At 54.3% G+C, this 22,862-nt stretch overlaps 7 protein-coding genes across 7 annotated transcripts; 4 read left to right on the forward strand and 3 right to left on the reverse strand.

The window, feature by feature from the left end:
* Positions 1-2,532: 2,532 nt before the first annotated feature.
* V2A60_007725 (uncharacterized protein) lies at positions 2,533-4,805 on the forward strand (the record flags this gene model as incomplete). The annotated part of the gene is made up of 2 exons (XM_083259007.1): positions 2,533-3,507; positions 3,570-4,805. The coding sequence occupies 2 exons, from the start codon at positions 2,533-2,535 to the stop codon at positions 4,803-4,805; spliced, it is 2,211 nt and encodes a 736-aa protein (XP_083115133.1).
* Positions 4,806-6,110: 1,305 nt separating this feature from the next.
* V2A60_007726 (JmjC domain, hydroxylase-domain-containing protein) lies at positions 6,111-7,781 on the forward strand (the record flags this gene model as incomplete). Its single annotated transcript, XM_083259008.1, has 1 exon — positions 6,111-7,781. One exon carries the CDS (start codon positions 6,111-6,113, stop codon positions 7,779-7,781), a length of 1,671 nt encoding a protein of 556 aa, XP_083115134.1.
* A 644-nt stretch (positions 7,782-8,425) lies between these two features.
* On the reverse strand, positions 8,426-9,325 carry V2A60_007727 (class I glutamine amidotransferase-like protein; the record flags this gene model as incomplete). The annotated part of the gene is made up of 1 exon (XM_083259009.1): positions 8,426-9,325. One exon carries the CDS (start codon positions 9,323-9,325, stop codon positions 8,426-8,428), a length of 900 nt encoding a protein of 299 aa, XP_083115135.1.
* A 1,119-nt stretch (positions 9,326-10,444) lies between these two features.
* Positions 10,445-12,585, reverse strand: V2A60_007728 (transcription factor domain-containing protein; the record flags this gene model as incomplete). Its single annotated transcript, XM_083259010.1, has 5 exons — positions 10,445-11,291; positions 11,381-11,817; positions 11,880-12,074; positions 12,151-12,366; positions 12,517-12,585. The coding sequence occupies 5 exons, from the start codon at positions 12,583-12,585 to the stop codon at positions 10,445-10,447; spliced, it is 1,764 nt and encodes a 587-aa protein (XP_083115136.1).
* A 2,318-nt stretch (positions 12,586-14,903) lies between these two features.
* V2A60_007729 (uncharacterized protein) lies at positions 14,904-16,451 on the reverse strand (the record flags this gene model as incomplete). Its single annotated transcript, XM_083259011.1, has 5 exons — positions 14,904-15,106; positions 15,163-15,322; positions 15,375-15,670; positions 15,720-16,060; positions 16,120-16,451. 5 exons carry the CDS (start codon positions 16,449-16,451, stop codon positions 14,904-14,906), a joined length of 1,332 nt encoding a protein of 443 aa, XP_083115137.1.
* An 83-nt stretch (positions 16,452-16,534) lies between these two features.
* Positions 16,535-17,496, forward strand: V2A60_007730 (adenylosuccinate synthetase; the record flags this gene model as incomplete). Its single annotated transcript, XM_083259012.1, has 2 exons — positions 16,535-16,545; positions 16,824-17,496. The coding sequence occupies 2 exons, from the start codon at positions 16,535-16,537 to the stop codon at positions 17,494-17,496; spliced, it is 684 nt and encodes a 227-aa protein (XP_083115138.1).
* A 2,049-nt stretch (positions 17,497-19,545) lies between these two features.
* Positions 19,546-22,690, forward strand: V2A60_007731 (uncharacterized protein; the record flags this gene model as incomplete). The annotated part of the gene is made up of 3 exons (XM_083259013.1): positions 19,546-20,279; positions 20,752-21,045; positions 21,118-22,690. 3 exons carry the CDS (start codon positions 19,546-19,548, stop codon positions 22,688-22,690), a joined length of 2,601 nt encoding a protein of 866 aa, XP_083115139.1.
* Positions 22,691-22,862: the final 172 nt, after the last annotated feature.

Here is a 22,862-nt window from a genome sequence, read left to right on the forward strand (position 1 = left end):
TCAATGGAAGAAAGGGGAAAAGGTCAAGTACATACTCGGGAAATGGTAATTCGACGGGAGAGTGTGGTACTGAGAAGGAAAGAAAAAATAAACATACATGAAAGACGCGGGTAGGATCAGGTTTCCCGTCGAGGTCTGATGCGGCTTTGCGGTGATTACAAGGGCTTAGCAAAGGACGAAAGACCAGCGCAAGTACAAATCTAACTGATATAGCCTCTTGCAAAAATAAAAGTAAAATAAATAAAATAAAATAAAATAAAATAAAAAGGGAGTGGCCGCTGGTAAGTGACATGTTTCCCCCTTCGTTTTATAAGTACCAGTAGCTGACATGTTTGTTGTCGGCGGAGAAAAGGGAAAAAAAAAAAAGGTTGATGCCGGACCGGTTTCAGCTTGACAGGACTTGACAGTTGGACGCTGATGGCCTGGAAGAAGAAGAAGAATTAATAAAGAAAGAGATAATAAAGAAAGAGAAAAAAAAAGGTCGGGATACGCATCGCTAGTCAGCGATTATCTTTGTACGTAAAAAGAACAGAAGACTTTTTGACGGAAAATCGCAACCAATTCCAAACTCTAAAAATGTATTGCCCACCTCGCTACGCGCCGCCAGTCGTGCCATGATCATCCAGCTCTTTTCATCGTGCCACGCCCACCATGCCTCATCAGCAACGACCATCCCCCCCCTCCGGCTCCCTTCTGTCTCTGTTTCTGTTTCTGTCTCTCTCTGCCACTCTCTGTTCGCGCTTGGTTGATCGTACAAAGTGGTACTGGGTAATCGGGTGACAGTTTGACTCGACAGCGGTCCTTTCTGCATTGGCAGCTTACGAATTGAAGGACTTGACCTATGATTACGCTGTCCGCACACGCCCAGGCTCCTCTCTCCCCAACAAATAACAACCGTCCACTATCGCCATATCTATTAGTAGGGAAGATGGGAAAAAAAATCTCCTTCAAAAATCTCCTCCCCCGGCCTGCGGCTTGCCCCCGTTCAGTTGTGGGCACGCCAGAAATTGCCAGCCCAAGTCATATCAACTCCCAGAAGCTCATTTCCCGTTTTTTTTTCTTGTCCATTAGTTATTATGCTTCTCGTTTTCCTTGACATTATCTCTTTTTTTTTTCTTCTCCATGGAAGTAAGGGGGGGGGGGGGGGGGGGGGTTTTGTCCAAACCCAGACCATACCTTGCCCACGTACTTTGTAGTTCACATGCCCGACCCCCTTGCGGCATCCAGCAAAACCGTCCGTTTCAAACCGCGCAGGCGCGTCCAGTTGAGTGTGTTGTGTTTGTCGCAGACACGCCCTTGCCTGGCCCAGCTGCTCGATATGCCAAGGAGTGGAGGAGCGCGGAATCATAGGTAAGCAATGGAGGGGGGGGGGGGGCGTCGACGTGCAGACCAGCGCCAACCACCCGTTAGTACCTACATATCGATCGTGCCAGTCGCGTGGCACAGACATACAGATACAAAACTTCAAGCCCTTTCCGTCCTCTTTTTCTTTTTTGCTTGTGTCAGTGTTGCAGGCTAAACATTGCTAAGCATGGCTGTTGATCAATGCCGTGTTTCTTGGGACTCGGGCACGGCTATCGTCAGATCAACAGACCCTGCAAGGCTACATACCCGCGCACGATACGGAGTGCGTGCTGGGTATACCCTGCTTGCCTGCTAGCCTGCTATGTACATAGCCTGCCTGCCGTCGTACAGGGCTTCTGTCCTCGACTTACTCTGTATGGACAGACAAGCCCGCGGCCCCTGATGAACAATAAATAGCCATGGCCCAGCAATTAATCCAAGAACGGCGCCGGCATCCGTGTATACGCGGACTAATAAACTGGTATTACTACCACTACTTACCGACCGACCGACCAACCAACTAACCAACCAACCCACGTAACAAAGAATCCGTCGGTGCGGGACGCTGGGCAGTGCACCCTAGCAGTCTCCAGCTCCAGGTTGGGCGAAATTACAAGCTGGCTTCGCCATCACTACCAGCGGCAGCATCATCAGCGCATTCCTGAGAATCTCAAGTCTCGAGGCCAAACCACTGAACAAGGGACGGCAACGCTGTGGGAACTGGTTGGCCCACTGCAGCCAACTGCCAGACAGCCCCCCAAGCGACTGCCAAAACAGCCTGGAAAGGCCTTGCTACACCCCTATAGCCCTCCTTCACATCCCCTACCAGCTCCCCAGCAACTCTCAAAGAACTGACCCTATCCGGGCAAGCCTGACTGCCTGTAGCCGCTCAGAGTTCAATCCCGCAGTAACCCAAATTTTTCTTCTCCGTAACTTGGTACCTACCTTACCTACCTTGCAACTTGGTACCTACCTACTGGTACCTACTCAGTAACCAAAACCTATCTAGGCATAGGCCACCCCCCCTCTCTCTCCTCTCCCCGTAAAGAGCAAAGAGCCACCCCCCCACCACCCCCGTGCCGGCGTGCCTGCCGTTGTTCGACTCCTGGAATCAACCAAGACAACCGCCGCGGCCCTTTTTCCTTTCTCCTCCAAACACTCCCTCCGCGTCTCCCCCTCCCCACGATCATGAACGCCGTCGGTCGCAATGCGCCGCTGTCTCCCATCTCTGTAGGCGGAAACGAATGGTCCATGCCAAAATATCCTCCCGGCGCCGACGGTCCTTATTCCAATAGTCGCGGCAACCTCGCCTCACCCCCAAACTCGGGCGGATCCAACGGCAACATGAGCATCAACGGCTTCCCTGGCGGTCCCAGGAGCACCGGCGGCCCTTCACCGCCTCCCTCGGTCGGCCGCTCCTCCAGCGGTACCAACATGTACGCCAGGAGCGATGTTGGCCCTCCCAACGGCGGCCCGGGCGGTCCCAACGGCCAGCAAAGGGGCGAGGACATTGACGAAGGCGTCCTCCACCAGCACTACCTTACCCTCCGCGTCTTTCTCAATTCCCGCGACTCGGCCGCGAAGCAGCAGCCTAACAAGGCGCGCGATAAGCTCCTGCGACTCTCCTCTGTGCAGTTCTACGAGCTGAGTACCGACGTCTTTGACGAGTTGATGCGCCGCCAAGCCTCTGCTCGCATCCCCAAGAATGCTCCCAACCGTCCGCCCACCTTTCTGCTCCCGGAAAAGACCTTTCACCCAAAGCGAAACCAGGCTCGTCAACGACTCTCCTCCCTCGGCCACCCTCGTTTCCGAGATTTGGCCGCCGATGTCTTTTCCGAGCTCGAGCGCCGATTCCCCAGGTTTGTCGGAGGCGAGATACCCCGCGGAAACAGCGCCATGTCCAACCGCAGCGGCGGCCGCACTGGTACCCCTGTCAATGGCGGGTTTCCTCCTAGAGGCCAGAGTCGCGGCCGACGTCCTTCAGATGCAAGCTCAATGAGAGGCGGTCCTCCGCCGCCAGACCCGTACGCTGTTCCTCCGTCCCCAGGTCTCAGCAACGGCGAATATAATCGACCCATGCCCAAGCAAATCAACCAAAATAATACCATAATTCCCAACAAAAGCACCATGCTTGAAGAAGATGACGGTGAGGGCTCGCCAGAAGTATGTCATGTCACGATTTCCACCCGACGATACTCGCCCCATGCTAACGCGCCCGCTTTCAGGTTGACAAAAAACTCATTGACGACTACGAACTACAGCTCAGAGAGCTCCGGGAAAAACTTGCCGATATGGAAAGTAAAAAAAGGGACAACAACGCGCGAGAACAGCAGGAGTGGGCTGAGAAGCTTGCCGAGGCCGAGAAAAGAAACAGCTCCATGAAACAGGAGCTGGACAGACTACAGGACAACCACGCCCGGGAAACCCGCGATCTACAGTCAAGATTAGACGAGATGGAGCGTAACTCTGGGAGCATACGCGGCGGGGGGGAACTGGAAATAGAGAATGAGGAACTACGCAACTCGCTTAATCGACAACAACGGGTCACTGAAGAGGTCCGTCAAGAGGCACAGGAGTTTCTCCGCGAAATGCGCACACTTTCCGAACAGAGCAACGCCCGGTACGAAAAGCAGGTGGAGCTCGAGCACACGGTCGAATCGCTCGAGTCCGAGGTCAAAGAATGGCGAAACCGGTATGCGCGCACAAAGACACAACTCCGCAGCCTGCGCTCCTCTTCGCTTGGCTTGTCCGAGGACAGCGAAGGCGCACGTATGATTCGAGAAAAGGGCTTTGGCGACGAAAATGGTCTTGTCAAGGACGTCCACGTCACCAAGTATCAGATTGCCATCGATGAGCTGCTCCAGTCGGCGCGCAGAGACAACCCGGAAAAGACGATAGACGCAATGAAGGCCGTCGTGGTGAGCGTACGGCGAATTACGAAAGACTCTGACAATGTGGCGCGACACGACGAACAACTGGTACAGCAGCAGGGCAAGCTCAAGGCCAGGGTGTCTGCCACGGCCAACAACCTCATCACAGCAACCAAGCACTTTGCTGCCGGGGCAGGCATCTCGCCGGTGTCGCTTGTGGACGCTGCCGCATCTCACCTGACGGTGGCTATTGTTGAGCTGCTTCGCGTTTGCAAGATTCGACCTACGCCGGCGGGTGAGCTGGAAGACGAGGACGACGGATCAGTCACGCCGGTAGACTCGGCGAGCTTCTTTTCGCCTCGCAGCACGTCACATACAGGATCATTGCCAAACTCACTACCAGCCCCGCCAGCGTTCCAGGGTCTTGGCGGCATGCGGGCGAGTGCCGAGTCGTCGGCGTACAGCCCCATCAACTCGCCGCGCGAATCGATAGAACCGTATGGACGGAACGGCACGAACGGTGTGACGAGCGGTTACGGGCGCAATAGCAACGGCCGTGATGACGGGTACAAGGCGTACAACGTTTACTAAGCTGACCAAGGCTGCAGCAGCATCCGCATATTGTTTGATGGAGTACGAGACGAGCGTTGTTGATACCCCACGGGTCCTGGCATGAAGAACCGGATCACGAAATGCTGGAATTATTATGTTTGCTTCGTTTAACCTGGGATGGCAGAGCCACGGCTGGTCATTGTTCTATTATTATTTTTTCCCCTTTTTTTGGAGACGCGAGGTTGAAGAGCGCCTTACGACATTTTGCATGCAACGACAGGGACACTAGAAAGGACACGGCGGACGACGTGCTGGGATGGAACGGCCCAGAGCTGGCGTTTTTTTCTTCTTTTTTTCTTTTCAAATTCAGGCTGCAACCCAAGGCGCGATAGATGCTCTGGGGTGTATATGAAGATGAGCCTATCTGTATCATTAATTCGAGGAGTTGTTTTTGCTGGGAGGACAAGGGCGACGCTAAGATGTGTGTCTTGCGGCCTTGTCTCCAGGACCTTGTTGAATTGAGCGTACGGTCTTTGCTTTTTCTTTTTCTTTTCTCTTTTTTGCTTCTTCTTCTTCTTCTTTTTTTTTTGATATTCTATTTTGAATTTCTAGCAATGGCAGTTCTTTTGAATACTGTTCCATTGCACTTGTTCAAGACGAGCCGAGAGTGACTCGTGTACTCGTACCGACGGACTGACCGATTCGCCATGACGATTAATTATCTGGGGCACGAGGCCAGAAGATGGGACGGCGAAGCCACAGGCAGCGCCACCCCCACTTTTAAGCCACTTTGGTTTGGGCCGGTCGACTTTTGGCTGGGGCTTTTTTGGCTCAATCTGTCGCAACTTTGTCGCCATGACCCTTGCCCATGCGCCCGCCGCCGCCGCCGGGAAAAAAAGTGTCAAACTTTGATGGCCTCTGATTGAGAACTCTAACAATCTCTAGCCCTTTGCTAGAACTTCCTTTTTTGCCTTCTTTTTTTTTTTCTTTTTCCTTTTTTCTTTTTTTTTCCCTTTGTTGCTCCCTCTTCTTTCTGTCCTTGCAAAATGCTGCGTCGGCCTACGTGAAACAACACCTAAACAGCTACACCAAAGCGCGCGCACTTGCCTCGCCCGTTTCTCGGAAGCAGCCTGCACCACAGCTGGCACCACAGCCTGCTCTGACTCTCGATTCACCTAGCCGCCCCGACACGACTCGGTCACCGACCTTCTTTTCGCTCTTCTTCTTCTTCTTCTTCTTCTCCCTTTTTGTTCTTTTCCAAACCCCAGATCTTCTGTACACCGAGCCCACTCCGATCCCAGAAAGCGACGCTAGGCGCATTCTGCACTTGGGATGGCTACCGCGATGCTGGAGTGGCCAGTTGCGCGCCCCGACGGCTTCGCCGAGGCTTCTGCCGAGGATGACGATGACGATGATACCGTCGACCTGGTGCAATTTCCCGTCACGGTCGCACAGAAACGGTTGCCAGCAGCGACTGCGACCGACAGTACGACCCTCGGCGCAAAGCACACTGGTCCTGTCCCCAGTCCTACATTGACCAATTGTACCGACATGTTTGGCGACAGCACCATCCTTCCCCCGCCGGCGGACACGCTCGCCAACGCTGTCACAGAAGCCGACATTGACCAAGCGGCCAAGAAGGATGATTCTTTGCTTCCTGCAAACCCCACGGCAGACGCTAGACTGGCGATGACGCCTCCCCCACCTCCCGCTTCTCCCACGCAGCAGCACCCGCCTCATTCGGCCACCACCACCATGACTGGCTCCGACATGACCTCTGTGCGCGCCGAGTTCTCGTCACCGCTGCGGCAGCATGCTGGCGAGGACTGCGCTCCAGAATCGCCCCTCAGCGACGTCAGCGACGCCGATGAGTTCGATTACGACTATGACGAGGCCTCGGGTCATCGTCTCATCCGCATCAAGCCCACAGCCGCCCAGTGGGACGACTTCCCCGCGCTGCTGGCCTTTGCGCGGAAGCTGGGCGCGCGCGAAGACGGCTGCTTCAAACTCCAGCTGCCGGCCGAGCTGCGACAGCCGCTGCCCCCCAAGGCCAGACAGATCCTGCCCGCCAATGCCTACAAGGCCAAGCAGATTCGCCGCACAACGTTTTGGCAGCTGAGTACGGTCAAAGCCGAGGGCGAGTTTTACAGCCCCGCAGACGTGGACGCGGAGCCGACAGAGTCCATCGCAGCCACGCTCAAGACGCTCAAGACCATCTTTCGCAAAAACACGGGCCGGCAGATGCGCAACGTGCGATACCGCCCCGACGTGCCTGCGTGGAACAGCGAGCAGCGCCGCGAAGCCGGCGTCCCTCCCGATTGGAGCCCCATCCACCCGCTGCGCGGCGACTTGCTGGATCGCACCAAGGCTGTGGTCCCCGGCATCCACACCCCGTACGTCTACGAGTCGGCGCCGTACTTTGGCGCCACCTTTCAGATCCACGCCGAAGACTACCGCCTGCTGTCCCTCAACCACCTGTACCGCGGTCGCAAGATCTGGATCGTGGTCCCCTGCACGGCCATTGGCGTGGCCGAGCAGGCCCTGGGCCGCGGCGCCGACGGCTGCTCCCAGTTCATGCGGCACCGCGCCGAGTTCTTCTTCCCGGAGAAGCTGGACAAGCTGGGCATCCCCTACCGCATCGTCGACCAGCGGCCCGGCGAGACCATTGTCATCCTACCCGACGCCTACCACGAGGGGTACAGCACGGGGTACACCCTCGCCGAGGCCAAGAACTACGCCGACGACGAGTGGAGCACCGAGACGTACAGGCCGTGCTCCGCAAACTGCCAGCTCCTCACAGCCATCCCGCCCGAGTACCTGCGGTCGCTGGCGGACGGTGAGGAGAGGCTGGACCTCTGCGCGCTGCAAGACGAGCAGGTGGCACAGGCGAAGCGAGCCGCGGCAGAGATGGAGACGGAGGCGGAAGTGGAGGCGGCAGCGGCGACGACGGCGACGGCGACGGCGGCGGGTGATGATGTGCACCAAGTCGAGGCGAAGCGAGTCAAGGTTTGTTGAAGAATGCAAAATGCTGTGATGAGGAAAATGGGTCACGAATTAATGGGCGATTGTGTGTTTTTTTTTGCGTTTTCGGGTTATCAAGGAGTTTTGTGGACGTGAAACGAGATAATGAATGAGACGGGATTGTTTGGGGCGTTTTTTTCTTTTTTTTCACACTCTCTTCTCTCTGTCCATTGCTCTTGTCGTCTTGAATGTATGCTGCATACTATCAAGATGAGCAAGTGCGAGTGTTGTTACTTTGTTTGTGATCGTTTTTTTTTTTTGTTTTTGTTTTTTTCCTTTCCGGCGTTGAGGAGGGGATGGAATAATACCCTTTGCTTGAAGAATAAAAACCATGATTAATCTAGACCGTGTCCAACGTGAACGAGTTGCAATCACCACATCTGACGAATTCACTCGGGTGCCGGGGTGGTCAACTTTTTTTTTTTTTTTTTTCTGCGTGCTTCACGTTTCTTTTCCATTCTACTGTTTTACTATACTACGAGCAAGACTACCTCGGCTCAAGCAAGTCCTCACTCGGCGGTATGCCGCCCCCCCGTCCTCTTCCCTTGCACATCTTACTCGGCCTTGGCATATTGCTTTCTTTGTCTTTGAACATGCTCAACAGCAAAAAAAAAAAATTCCCTTTCTTCTCTTTTTTTTTAGCCGCGCTTCGCCGCCTCCTCCAGGAGCGTCTCGGCCGCCAGCCTGCCCAGGGCGTCCGACGCCAGCGGCGAGTCGCCCGTCAGCAGGCGGCGGTCGCGGTGCACCTGGCCGGTGATGCCGTCGTTGAGCGTCCTGACGCCGCGCGCGCGCAGCGACTCGCCGACCAGCCACTGCATCTTGCCCGGGATGTAGCCCATGGCGATGTTGGCGCCCTCGTCGAGCGAGTCGGGGAAGACGACGAGCTCGTAGCCGTCGTAGATGAAGCCGCCGTCACCGGCGCCGCCGCGACCCACGCCGGCGGCCAGCAGCGCCGCGGGCCCGTGGCACAGCGAGATGGTGTAGCGGTCGTGGGCGTGCGCCCAGCGGAGCACGTCGCCGACGAGCGCCGACGCGGGGAGGTCGTTGAGGGCGCCGTGGCCGCCGGGGACGAAGACGCCGAGGTACGGCGTCTTCTCGTCGAACCCGCCGCCGCCGCCGCCGCCGCTACCCCAGAGCTGCTCGAGGTTGAGCGGCGCGCGGAGCTTCTTCTCGTACTTGTCGTAAATCTTCTTGACGGCCGCGTCCTCGGCCGGAAACGCCCAGACCTCAAACTTGACGGGCCCGCCGGTCAGCGTGGCGACGTCGACGTCGAAGCCCGCGGCGTCGAGGTGCAGCAGCGGCAGCAGCAGCTCGACCGGGTGGTTGCCGGTCGAGAAGAAGCGCCCGTCCGCCATGGGCAGGTACCGCTCCTGCGTGCCGATCAGCAGCACCTTCCACCGCCCGCCGCTGTACGGCTTGGGGTAGTCGGCGCCCGCGAAATCCGTCTTGGCGGGGACGTACTGCGACAGCGAGTACGGCGAGGGGAACCAGGCGTTGAACTCGGCCGGGTCGGCGACGGGGGCGCGATCGTCGGACATTGTCAATGTTTGTGTGTGTGTGTGTGTGTGTGTGTGGATGTTTATATGGATATCCTTTCGTCAAGGGAAAAAGTATTGAATATCAGAATCTCTTAAAGTGTGAAAGCTTTTCAAGTAGGAGAGGGAACCGGCTCGGGAGGGGTTACCCTTTTATACTTTTGAAGCAAGCTCCGGAAAGCCCCCCCTCCTCGAACCCCTCTTCAATGACAGCATCGAACACCTCTCTCTTGGCTTCTGTGGCGGCCGAGGAAAGAGCAAGACTAGGCAGAGACTGGGACGGGCAATTATGCTTGGCCACCCACCCGTCCATCCATCACATCCATCCATGCACCCTGAGAAATTCTGGGCGAGGCGACGATCAGCTTGGAACTGCTGCGGCAACTTATCAGACAGCACGGCCAAGCAATGCAGAGAGAAACCTTCAAAGACTTATCTCGGCCCCGCTATAGCATTCCAACAGGGAGCAGACGGTCCGATCGTCCACGCCCGATTAAGGTTTAGCTTCCGTCGGAGTTGGCTCTCCATCGGAGTCGGTTCCGGTGGGGGGGCCTGGCACTGGCCGCCGACCGGGAAGATTTGTAAAATCTTCTTCTGCTTCTTCGTCCTTCTCTTCTTTCGAATGTGAGGCTGTTTTGGATTGCTAATGGTTCTGACAAATAACCTGTTTTGCTCTTTCTTAAAAGTTCTCTTTTTGATCGATGCAAACTATTTGAGGCTGAGAAATCAGGATTGAATATTCACGGGGCAGGCTGGTTCCTCATCAGTGGAGCTCCGAGACCACAGCCATGTCGATAGGCAACAGTCAGTGTTCGACTCTGACTCTGTAGAAACGGAACATGTTCATTTTATGGAGGCAATAAGTATCCGTCCTCATCCTGCGCCCAGAGCCATATCTGGCTTGCATCGGCCAACCCAGAATCCATCAATACCGAAAGACTGCCATCCCAATCAAGTCCGTCTAGGGAGGCCCCCGCAGTCGGCTCCGGTCCGAGCATTGTGCTTGTAGTGTCGAGTATACGGCCAGCCTGAGAAGGGCCGATTTGCGGCTGATCAATCCGAGTCGTATCTATAGCGTTTCAGAGACTTGCTTTCCGATTGCGTAGTGTGTCCTTGCACATCCTACTTACTGGTGGGTGCGGAAACGGCAGCAGCGGCGCGGCTCGGTGTTGACGTGTTCTGCGTCTTCATACTATCCATCGGCAGCAGCGTGGCTGCCGCGCTTCCGGTGATGAGCCGGTTCTCGTGCTGCAGCACGACGGCGACAAGACGCTCCAGAACCGCGATGCTCTGTCGGGAGCCGACGTTCTGGGGGTCCGCCGAGTCCTTGCAGGCGCGGATGATGTGCATCACGCCACTCTTGGCCCTCTGGCTCGTATCCGACAGCGGCTGCGACAAGCAGACGAGGCACAGCACGATGCCTGCCGTAAACAGCGTGATGCCAATGTGCATGTTGGCATGCGTCCGTCGCATCGCGTGGAGCGAGTTTGGAAACCGGTGCAGGTCCGCCGTTCTCAGCGCAGCCTCAATCAGATGACGCATCGAGAACCTCGCTTCGGGCGTCGTCGTGGTCTGCATCTTGCTGCCCTGGCCGAATGAGATTGCGCGATGCAGAACGATTTGAAGGTTGTCGTACGTCAGCTGCAACGCTATAGCTTGCATCTGCAGTATCGGGGGTTCCTGGCCCGGGGGTGCGTCCTCGTATGACTCGATGCGCAGCCGGGCAGGTAGCTGGGTCTTCCACTGCGCTAATTCTGTGTGAATGGACTGTACGGTCGCTCTTTGGTTATGCCGACGACGTCCTAGAAATTGGCCCATAATTCGGTATAAACGAAATTTCCATTGATGAAACTCCAGCTCTGCGTCGACGCGGGTGTTGCTCTGCGCAGGCCCAACATGAGATACCATGCTCACATGGCAGTCCAAATCATCCACAATGCAGGGGCGTCCAAAAGCAATGGCAAAGTATCTTGATACATTAGTCAGAGAATTAGAATCAAGAAAGAATTAAAGAAAGTCGCAGTCGCTCGAGGACTCAGCCTGAGGTGGAATCCTTACTTATCAAAGACCTCCAGAGTCCACCAGGTTCGGCGTCTCGTCTCTTTCTCTTTTGCCGAGCAGTCTCGCCACAGATTTTCACGGTGTAGGTTGATGACTTGCGCAATCTTGACACCGGCAGCCGATATGGCCAGGCCGACGTTGGGCCGGCCGTTGAAAAGCAGAAAGCTCCCAAGCAGCACAGATATCTGGACCGCCTCCAGGGTAGCACATCCCATGAACTGCAGGAATCGGACCTCTACCTGGCCCATGATATCCGTCGAAAGCTTCTTGAGCTCTGTTCGGGACTGTGCCGGGCCCTCGGCAAGGGAAGCGTAATGAGCACCGAGCGCGACCACGAGCATGGTGAGCCATAGCACGTTTTCCTCATGGTATGCGACGTGGCTGGATTCAAGAAGCCGCGAGTATCTTTCTCTGAAGCGAGACTCTTCGAACATCTATCGGCGATATGAACAAATGCTCTTCAATCAAAAACAAAGAGAAAACGTCGGGGACGAACCATCATGAACCAGTCAACTGAGAGGAAAAATTTGTCGACCAGCTGGTCTAGGGTAGCATTGTCAGGGAGCTGCAGGCCAACAATTTGTCGCCAATGACGACGGCCCAGAGATTCGAAATTCAGAATCTTGTTTCCTCCTGGTAAAGCAGACGTATCCTGGTTTAAAGAAGAGTCGAGACTCATTTTTGATAATACCTGCCCCCTCTCAATTAGCTGGTCAAGTCTTTTCACACGCGAGGGGGGGGGGGGGGGGATTCCGGTGAACTCGCACCAACGCGGTGAAGTCGACGATACTAGACTCTGGCAGCACCAGATCGCCATCCGCACCTGGCGCGGCCGCATCATGGCCGGCGCCAGCGTCTTGCGACGCCGTCTCGGTGTCTGCCGCGGCAGAGGTTGACGGGGTTGGCCGGTGATCGCCCAGGTGCCGAGGGACGCACTCGGCGCCGGCTCGCACGCAGAGCTGGCATGGTCGCTCGCGGTCACACTAATAAGAGGGGGGAAAGGGAGAGAGGATCTGTATCAGCTTCCTACGCTTGTACTAAGTGTGAAGGGTACTAAGTAATGAGGAATCATAATGCGCCGCCGTCCAGGCACGAGGTCCAGCTGGAGCGCAAGACAGGGTGTGCAGCCTTACCCCGAGTTTGCGCTTGCGACAGCGCTCACAAGCCGATGCCACCTTTTGCCGCTTGCGAGAGGCATTCATGCTGGAAGGCAAGGGGGGACAATTTGCCGGAGAATGGTATTCCTTTAGGTTTAGAAGCCCTTTGATGGAGGAAGGCCGTAGCGCCAGGGGTTTGTTGAGAGTGTTTGCATCGTTTGTCGCATTCTTCTTTTTTCTTGTTGCTGTATTGGGCGAAATTTGCCGCCTGGTTGTTTGACAGTGGGCTCCTCCTCCACACCTGACTAGCTGCTCTGCTGCGATACTGATACGTTCCTATAAAGAAGCACAGTAGTATTTTGTTGGTGAAAATACGACCTGTTGCATTCGGCAATGCACCGAGTAGGTGTGATTGCATGATTTGATCGTGCTGCATGTCGCAGACGTATCAGAAGTTTGGTTTTCCCCCCAAGTTGCAGTCGCCATCAGATGACGTCTGATATTCACTTATGCATCTCAAATACTGATACGCGCTAAAAGCCATGATGGATGGCTAGGCTAGCCTGCTTGATAGTTGTAGAGCTAATGAGTGTCACAACCAGTACGTTGTGCGCTAATCAAGTCAACGTCCGTACTACATGTGAAACCGGGGGAGACCAAAGTAAAGATCATTTTGAGGGCCCCTACTCTCATCAGATGCAAGATGGTACATTGCATGGTGAAAGGCCGACAGTTTCAGCCGCGTCCGATGGGTAGCGGGGGTTTTCACAGCGATGTACCGCGTGACGAGAATATCAATGAGAGAAAGTGATGGCGACCAGGTCATTGCGCGAAAAATAAGCAGACAAATGACAAGCCAGGCCGAAAGAGGCAGAGGGAGGAGGCGGAGATCAATGGTGAGGCTGTACAGTACATGGCGCATGTTGAATCCATGCACCGCTCACTACTTGTGTGCTCCATCTGCGACCTCGAAGGCCAGTATGCAGGTTCCAGTATCAGCATGAATGGCACTCACCGGCTATTGCAGGCTCTGAACATGAGAGGATATGAAGTCGTCATTAGATAGTGCAAATCGCCCCAAAAATTGTAGAGCACAGTTGCCGGGCCAGTCCTGAGACCGACGTGATTCTGAAGCCTGTACTTGACAGTCACTGCCGAACAGACTTGGGGGGGATCACAGCTGGGGATCAGTTGTTACACGCACGAGATGAGGTTATCCCATGTTGCTGTGTTAATATGAAGGACAGATGACAGAAATACAAGCATATAGTGTGAGGAGTTCTACATTGGTTGTGATCCGTGGGGACTTTTGGACCAGAAATTGACTGAAGCAAAGTCGAGGTGTGGTTGCGATGAGTATGGATCTCCGACTAGATTCATTTCCCTCAAAGCATGGAATCCATAGAGTAGCACATGTTCTATTTTGGACAGCAACTGGAAATTTTTTTCTTATTATATTTTTTGTGTAAAGGCGGCTTTGAAACTGGGAATGCAACTGTGGTTCACGTAGGCGGGGTGGAACCAAGAGACGCGTAAAGCCGTGGCGTGTCACAAAGGCTGGAATCAAAGATGATTTCGCCCAGTCTTGTCCTATTTCGGACGAGATTTCATCCAAGAGTTGTCTCGCGTAACGGTGGCTTTCCGGGCTGGAATGCACTCTAGAGCTCGTGTACGCGTGTATGCGCGTTGGAGTCGAAAAAACCCCGCGCGAGTGAAGGCCAAAGTCACCCTGGAAAGAATGGAGTTCAAAGAGGAGAGTCAAAGAGGAGAGAGAGTGTTCCGGACAGCCTCTTCTAGCCCGGACGAGGTTAGGAATGTCTCGTATCGTACGAGTATGGCCTGAAACTTGGAATGTGATTGAGCTTGCATGTAAAGAGCCGCGCGCGCAGCAGCGAACCAGTATCAAAGAATGGAATCAAAGAGCGAAACCAGAGAGAAGCGTATCCGTATTTCCTGCAGCTACTTTTCCATTCGGGCGAGAGTAGGGGGGTGACTTGTGCAACTATGGCTTGAAACTTGGAATGCAGTTTGGCAAAGGAGGCGGGGATGGACTAACTGCTGGGTAAGAGGCGTCGAGCAGCCCACCAATGCTTGAAATATGGAATCATAGAATGGAATCGTTTTTTTTTAAAAAGAAAAAAAAGGAAAAAAAAAAGAGAGCATTCTCTAGCAGATTCAATATTGACTTCTTTGATCATGGTTTTTTCTTTGCAGAAATGGCTTGAAACTGTGGTGCGCCTGAGCTCGTGTACAGATTGATTGGGATGCCATCAACGGGCCCGGCCTTCTCATTCAGAACGTACCTTGGAAGCTTGGGCAGTTCTCCCACGAAAACCGGGAAGCCCGCGCCGAGGCTTGGTTAGTTACTTGGAACCGCTACTCTTGCTGACTGGTACACCTTGGCTACAAACTACTTACACGTATCAATTTTTCGACTGTGCGGCAAAGTACGGTTGCATGAGAAAGTCATCATATGCCATCTCCTCTGCTGTGGGCCTCTTCTCGGGCAACCAACAAAGCACGCTGCGCACAAATCCAAGCAGCAGCTCCTTGTCCTCCCCTTGAACCTGGGTTATGCGATCTTCAAAGGACTGGTCCGGGATCGGAACGGAGCCTTTCCAATTGCCTATCATACCTGTATTAGTTGCATGAAAATTATGGTGCGATAGGGGAAAAGCTCACCCGCATCGTCAAAGAACCTTGCGCAGATTTCACTGCGTTGCAAAAACTCGGGCGGCGGGTTACCCATCAATGACACCATTTCCGCCAAGTGCTGTTCGTCATCAACAACGCCATCCTTGTTCGCACGAAACAGCCGCTTGCCTTCCAGAAGATCCCAAATCTATACCCATGTCAGCAACTCACCACTATTCGTGGAGAGCAAAAAAGCTTACCATGACCCCGACCGACCACAGGTCAACTTTGGAGGACCACTCCATTCCTAGAATAACCTCCGGGGCTCTGTAGACGTCGGGCATAACATCGCCCTTGAAGGTCTCTTGGCCAAATCTTGCGGAGCCCAAATCAGACAGCACAAGCTGCCCGTTGGTCCGCGGTACCGGGCGCGACATGTAGATTGTTCTGTCAGAGAGAATCTTCCTTGCGACAGGGCGCGCCTGTTCGTCCTTGTCTAGTAGAGAGAATGGCGCATCATCCGTTGCGCCAACAAGGAGATTATTCGGGGAAATATCTACCGAGGTTAGAAAAGAAAGAACCGAGACTGGTGGAAATAGACTGACCAGTATGAGCAACGTTATTTTTGTGAAGATAATCCATCGCGATCAGAACAAGTTGGACGCTACTCTGCAACATCTGTTTCGGTAGCCTGTTTTCGGGAAAGTACTCGCGGAGTTCAGTAAGGGTCATTCCCTGGGGCGCGTAGACAAGACACGTATGTATACCGTGAGGACCATTGAGAGTGAAAGAGTCTAGAGCTGTGCGAACGCTGCGTCTGCCCGGGTGCTCTTGGACAGGCGCAGTCTTGAGGTACTCGGCCACTGCGATCTCTTGGCTGGCTTGTGCGGGAACTGCGCCGTCTGTAGTCCGAGTGCAGACCTTTACAGCTCGATATTGTGAAGTTCTAAAAAACCCCGTCAGCAAACTGTTTCAAGATTGACATGAAGCTCAGGGCCGCCGTACTTTACATCTTCGGCTAGCCAGACGGTCGACCCAACCCCACAACCAAGCTTGCAGATGATGCGATACCGTGAATCAAGGGTCTGGCATGTCTCAACGGGATAGTAGTCCTCCGCCTCGTACCCGGGAAGAAGCTCCTCTTCGATAGGCGTGGTATCTGGCACGCGATGGAAGTTCTCCTTTGTCGGACGAGTCGTCAATTTCCGTCGCCAGGGTCTCAATTGACATGCTTCACTCAGACGGCCGCAATTATTGGCGCAAGCAAAAGCGGCTGATCGTTGCATATGAAGCAGTCTGTGAGTACGAAACTGAAGCGCGCGGATTGTCTGTGTCATTGTGAGGCAGAATGAAGAAAAGCAGTCGTGGATCTGCAAACACCAGGTACCTACAGCGGCGTGGCCAGTAGATCGCTAATGCAATGGCTTACTTGTGCATGAGGTACCTACCTATGTAAGGTAACCCCGCTAGCTAAGTAAGTAGTCACTCAGTAGCCCTGCGCATAAAGTTCTTATCTTTCCCCATCTTCTAAGAGTTTCGTCTTCTCTTATTATAACTTTCTAGCTATGCTATTCTCTGCTTCGATACCTGATCGCATCTTAAAATATGCCCATCACTGTTATTCTCGGCTCCTAATGGGGAGATGAAGGGAAAGGAAAGCTGACCGATATCCTTGCTACTGACGCGTAACTCTGCGCGCGCGCCGCCAGAGGTCACAACGCGGGGCATCAAATTGTCACCCAGGGTGTGTCATACAGTTTCCACCTGCTTCCTTCTGGCCTCATCAACCCGAACTGCACCAACTTGATTGGTTTAGGTGTTGTTTTCCATGTCCCATCATTCTTCCGCGAGCTCAAGGAGCTTGACGAGAAAGGCCTCCCCCGAGTTTACGATCGCATTCTCGTTTCGGACCGAGTGCATATTAACCTGGACCTTCACCTTGCTGTCGATGGCCTCGAAGAGGTTGAGCTTGGCGAGAACAAAATTGGAACCACAGGTCGTGGGATTGGCCCATGTTGCAGTACAAAGGCTGCACGAGGTGGTATCCGACTAGTAGAGGTCTTTAACGCTGAGCTGTTTGAGTTAAAACTTCGCCGACTTGCATCAGGCTACGCCAAGAGATATGGCGACTTGCTGAGATATGACGTTGAGGACGAAATCGCCCGTTTTAGAGAATATCGTCCCAAGCTTGCAAAATCCGCCATCGATGCCGTGCCCTTCATGCAGTCCCCCCAAGAGAACAACATGAACATTCTCGTCGAGGGTGCCAACGCCTTGATGCTCGATCTCGACGTTGGATCATATCCATATGTGACAAGTTCTACCACAACCGTGGCAGGCATTATTGGCAGGTTACACCTTAATCCCCGCGGCCTCACTTAAGTGATTACTCGTGCCACGCACCCACTGCTCGCCATCTGCGCGAGCAGTGGGTGCGTGGCACGAGTAGAGTATTCAAAGCCTTTACAACCCAAGTCGAGATGGGCAGTTTCAAAACTAAAGATCTTGGACAAGTTGGAACGAGCCTCCAAGAATTGGGCAAAGAATGGGGAACGCCCACTAGTCGGCAGCGTCGTTATGGTTGGCGCGATCTTGTGGTCCTTCGGTATAGCATGGCTATCAATTATTACACAGCACTCAACTTGACCAAGCTGGACGTGCTGGATGGTGACCATTTTGTCCTCCAACACCCACTTCGAGAAAGTGGGTGTGTGGCACATGTAGCTTGGATTCCTTTCTCTCGTCGGTTGTGGCGGTCTGTTTGGGCGACGCAGGGCCAGTCGATTCTGGACGGACGAGGCTCTGAAACGGAGCTGGAACCGCCCCAGCCCCGTGTTGGGTCCCTGATCAAGGAGCACGGGGGACTGCGGCCCGGGATGGGCGGGACCGCGTTCAAGGGCTTGATGGTTGGATGCCGAGCTACCTTTTTAGGAGAAGAGAAATTGAAAAAGAGTTTTTTTTTTTTTTTGGCCTTTTCTCTTTGGTTCGTTGCAGAAAATTTGGCGATGAGTGGGTTATGTGGACGAGCGGCCGGGGTCCCCTCTCCCCCCCCTGCATTCCCATGTGGGTGAAGGGCAAGGGAAGAAACGAGGCCATTTGCGTCTGTGTGTCTGCAGATTTGATTCATGACACCAGCCTTGTTTAAGTGGTTGGCGTAGTTTAAGGTGGCAGGACTGCTGATTAGAGGGGGGAGAGAGAGCAGAGAGAGAGAGAGAGAGAGAGAGAGAGAAAGGCGACCCAGGAACGAGACCCAGCAAGGGGGAGGAATGTGGGCAAAAGGCAAAGGAGGGGGTAGGGAAGGGTTGTTGAGGGTCGTCGTCGCAGGCGCTTGAGACATTGGGAATGCGATTATTCGTGACTAGAAGGGGGGGTCGGGTTGGGTTGAGAATAAAGATGAGGTGATCTGCCGTAGAGACTGAAGAGGAGTGATGCTTTTTCTTCTTTGGTTTAATGCCGTTTTCTTCCTCTTGCTTGTGATTCATTTTTTTAATTCTAATTCACTCTCTTCATTGGTCGTTATTTCAGGCATCGTCTGTCTGTAAGTGACTTGTTAGTCCATCGGCCGTATTTCTTCACGTCTCGGATCGAATCGTACGCACAGGTCGGGCTGACCAGTTTTGTTTGCACGACAGGTAGAAAACTTGCGAGAGATTATTTTCAGAGGCACATCGACGACACAACGAAGGCAACTTTTTTTCTTTTCTTTTTCCTACATTGGGAGAGCAGCTGAGCGCCAACGAAAGTAGCCGGACCGAGACGACACGAGAGAAAGGGAAGATAGAGAAAGAAGAGAGAACAGAGGACAGGAGAAAGGAAAAGAGCACGCAAACAGGGTGACTGTGCTTTCGTTTGTCTCTATTTTCCTGTTTCTTTTCTTTTTCCACTTGGTCTTGATTGCACCCGACACCGACACCCCCCTTGGCTTGTTTGCCATTCATCCCCAGTTGGGAAGCTGTCCCCGGGCTGTCTGGAGCCGGCCGTCTTCTTTCACTCCAAAAAAAAAAGGTTCAGAGAACCGCTTCCCACCAAAAAGGGGTAAGAAATCGACAAAGAAGAACGTTTCTACTTGGCTGTTGCTTGGTTAGTGGGAGGGTTGCGGCTGTGGCGTGCCCCAGGGTTTTTTTTAGGGACTTGCCTGGCAGCCTAGGTACCTACCTACCTATAGGCACCTATCTAGGTGCCCATCTTACCTACCTACAGGGGTCTCTTCCAGCGCCTCCTGCTGCACAGTTACGGCGTGTTGCACGACATTTGGAGCGCTTACAGCACGTTTCGACATTTTGAGGACATTTGCTTCACGTTGCAAGCGCTTTACACGACATTTCACGAATCTTTGCTTTTTTTTATCCTTTCTATTTATCCTTTCTTTTTCTTCTGGGTCTTTTCCTTCTTTTTCCCCTTGTTCTTTTTTAACGTACACTTTCCGAAACAATGCCGCCCAAAATGTGGAATCGCAACAGAGCCTGGCCGCCGGCCGAGGACCCTCTTGCAGGTCTTCTCACGAGCACGGACGAAGGTTCCCTCATTGGCGACTCGTTCAGCAGCTTTCTCGGAACCAGTCGGTATTACCACGACTCACCGTCAGCACTTGCTGGATCCCTGTATGCTTCACCTGGCGCCGGCTTTGACGCTGGCTTTGACGCTGGCCTGGACGCTCGCGCCGCCGGCGCCGGCACTGACGAGGAGGATGCTGCTACTGCTGGTGCTGCTGGTGCTGACGCTGATGCCGCCTATACATATACCGGAACGACTGTCGCTCCTGTTCCTGCGACTGTGGCTGCTTCGTCGTCTCGCAAGGCTGCCTTGTTGTCTGCCGCCTCTACTACTGCTACGAGTGCCACTACTGTTACGAGTGCTACTACTGTCACGACTTTGACACCAACTTCTTCTACCACCTCTTCTTCTTCTTCTTCTACTTGTTCTGCTACTCATAATATCAAGTTGCGCCTCGCTCGCCACCAACGCTCCAACCAAAAGCCACATCCCTTTACTCATTCACGCTCCCATTTGCAATTATATTCCAATTCACGCCCCATCCTCGACACTCACATCGACACTTTCGACAACGATCCTTCCCTCACAGCATTTGGCATCACCACAGACGTTACTCAAAAATATCGCATCATCAACGGCAAAACCGTGTCCCAGTCTCTTTATCCAGAAGAGTAAGCCATTTTTTTCCCTTCATCGTTTCATCCATACATCCATTCATTCAGCTGCCTTGCACCACCCCAGTTCAGTCTTTGCCATCACCACCCCCACCGCAACTGCCACCACCACCACCACCATCACCACAACCGCAACCAACCGTTTGCGCGCCTCAATTCCCACATTTCTAATTTTGACTCAAATGACCCCAAAACTGCCTCGTCACCCTCTCCATCACCTCTCCCACATCCCCGTCCGTCGTCTCACGTTCTGCCTGGCTCTAGACCCAACAAGCCTCGTCCGAACACCTGTCCACCGGCATCACCGCCACCCTGCCCACTTCAACCACTCTCCACGTCTTATTACCACCAACCGTTTTCCATGCACCAACCGTTTTCCATGCACCAACCGTTTTCTACGCACCCACCACTATCCGCCCACCATCCGCCCACCATCCGCACTCTACTAACACGACTCGTCTTAATATAGCCCATATACGCCTCTTCTCGATTATTCCACCAGCCCTCCCCCCTCTCCCGACCTCAAACCTCCTCCTCGCAACCCTCGCCGTCTTCGCCAACTTCCCTGCCTCGCTGCTGCTCTTGCTCCCCCGCGCACTTCCTCTCTCTCCGGCACCGACGACGACACCCATCTCGAGCGCCACCTCCCCCCAATCTCCACCATACGGCCCGGCCCCGACGACTTCAACATGGTGCCGCCGCCGCTGGTGATTCAGCCGGTATCACCTCCTAGCTCTCCAGAGATCGCGGCCTGGCACGCTCCGTAAGTTCAAGCGATAGCACACGAGCGCCGTGCATGGGTGGTCTAGCCTCACTAACACCATCATCCCCTCAGCCCGCATCTTGAAACAGTCTCACCCATAGACGAGGATTCGGACCCCTCGCTCGATGAGCAGTTCGTCCAAGCCATTAAAGGAAACCCGCGAGACCTGACGCCCCCGGCCGACGCTCCGCACTCCAGTCATATCCCCGTCGCCCAGCGTGACCTGCCTCCTGTACCTCGTGGCTCGCACCGCGCCCCTGCCATAGATCAAGCACCTACCTATCCGCACGCGCCTTTGCAGAGGAGGCCTATAAATAATGAAACTGCGACATGGCGTCCTCAACCACAGCCGCAAACTCTTGTTCCCGCCGAGCTGGTGCAGGGACCCCCCCAGAGGACCGTGAAACCTGGACGAGACTCATCCTTTGGTCTGCGCTCCAAGCAGGCCAGCAGGCAGGCCTTGCCGCTCGATTCCAGACCCCCATGGCATGGCGCCAGTGGTCGTGAGAAGCAAGTCAAGCCGATGCGCGACGACCCAAATGCTGCGACGCTCCCTCTCCCTACCAACGCCGGCAAGCGAGGCGCCCTCAAGGGCGATGGCCACTTCCGTGCTCGAATATCACAGATGGGAAGCTCCCGTATCGACGGAACCACCGGCGCTGGTGCTGCTATGCGCAAACTCATATCCTCACGGACACACAAAAAGGCTGCCGTTCCTGCCGCGCAGCCCGCTCGCGCCCAGTACGATATGGATGCCAGCCAATTTGGCCAGGATTCGTACCCTTCCCCGCCTCGTCAGGACGGATACAGACTGCCGCACGCGTCTTCCCACCCGCAATATTCTCCGGCTCAGAGCATCACCATCAAACGCAAGCCACCTGCGGGTGCGCATTTCGACAAGAACAGCAGCCACGCCCATCCTTTGGCCTCCAGCCCTGTCAACGAAGATGAGGTCCCAAAACCGCCTACGCCCGAAAGCCCGACCGCCTCTCGCCCCGCCCGCACCGACCCTTGGGCACAGCCCAACTCACGATTTAGCTTTACAACTTATGCTACTACTGCTGACGGAGCGACTTCTATTGAAAACTCACCCGCTGTCGGCATCGGATCACCACCCACCTTGCCGGGGTCTGATTTCGGCCCACCATTGTCTGGTAATGAACACCTGCGGTCCGTATCCGATGCCCCCCTTGCTATTCGAACCACCAAGGTTCCACGATCCAACTCTCCTGCCTACAATACCACTGGCTCTGTATTAGACAAGGTCTCCGTGACGCCGCGTCGTGCTTCGTTCTCGTCTCTCGCCAAGCCGCTCCCGCCCGCGCCGCCCGAGATTTCTGCGGGCGATCGAGTGGGCTATCTCACTGCGCAATTAGACGCATTAGCCAACCGACGGACCAATATTAAACAGTGCGTCAAACAAATGACAGAACTCATTCCCAAGGACAATCTTTTCGACAGCGCCAAGGTGCAGGAGAAGCGAGAAACGGACCGAAAAACGGTCGAGGCTCTCAATGAAGAATTGGCCGCAGTGCTGCGGGAAGAGTATGAAATCGGTCTGATGCTTCACCGTGCATACAAGCGGCAGGACAAGGAGGCAGTCTACGAACCGACGACTCTGTGGGTCAAGCGAGTGGCTGGCTAAGATGGCGTGGAGCAAGTACATATAACGGAGCACCTTGTATATTGTATATAGAATACTGTTACGGGCTGGAAATACCCATGCATACATGTTTCTGCGTTGGGGGGGGATGAAGGGACGCGCTGCTGGCTGGCTATCCACCCTCGAGAAGAGTTGGAGAGGCCGAGGAGCGGCA

The sequence above is a fragment of the Cordyceps javanica genome, chromosome 5, assembly GCF_051103115.1.
Source record: "Cordyceps javanica chromosome 5, complete sequence".
NCBI classification, from domain to species: Eukaryota; Fungi; Ascomycota; class Sordariomycetes; order Hypocreales; family Cordycipitaceae; genus Cordyceps; species Cordyceps javanica.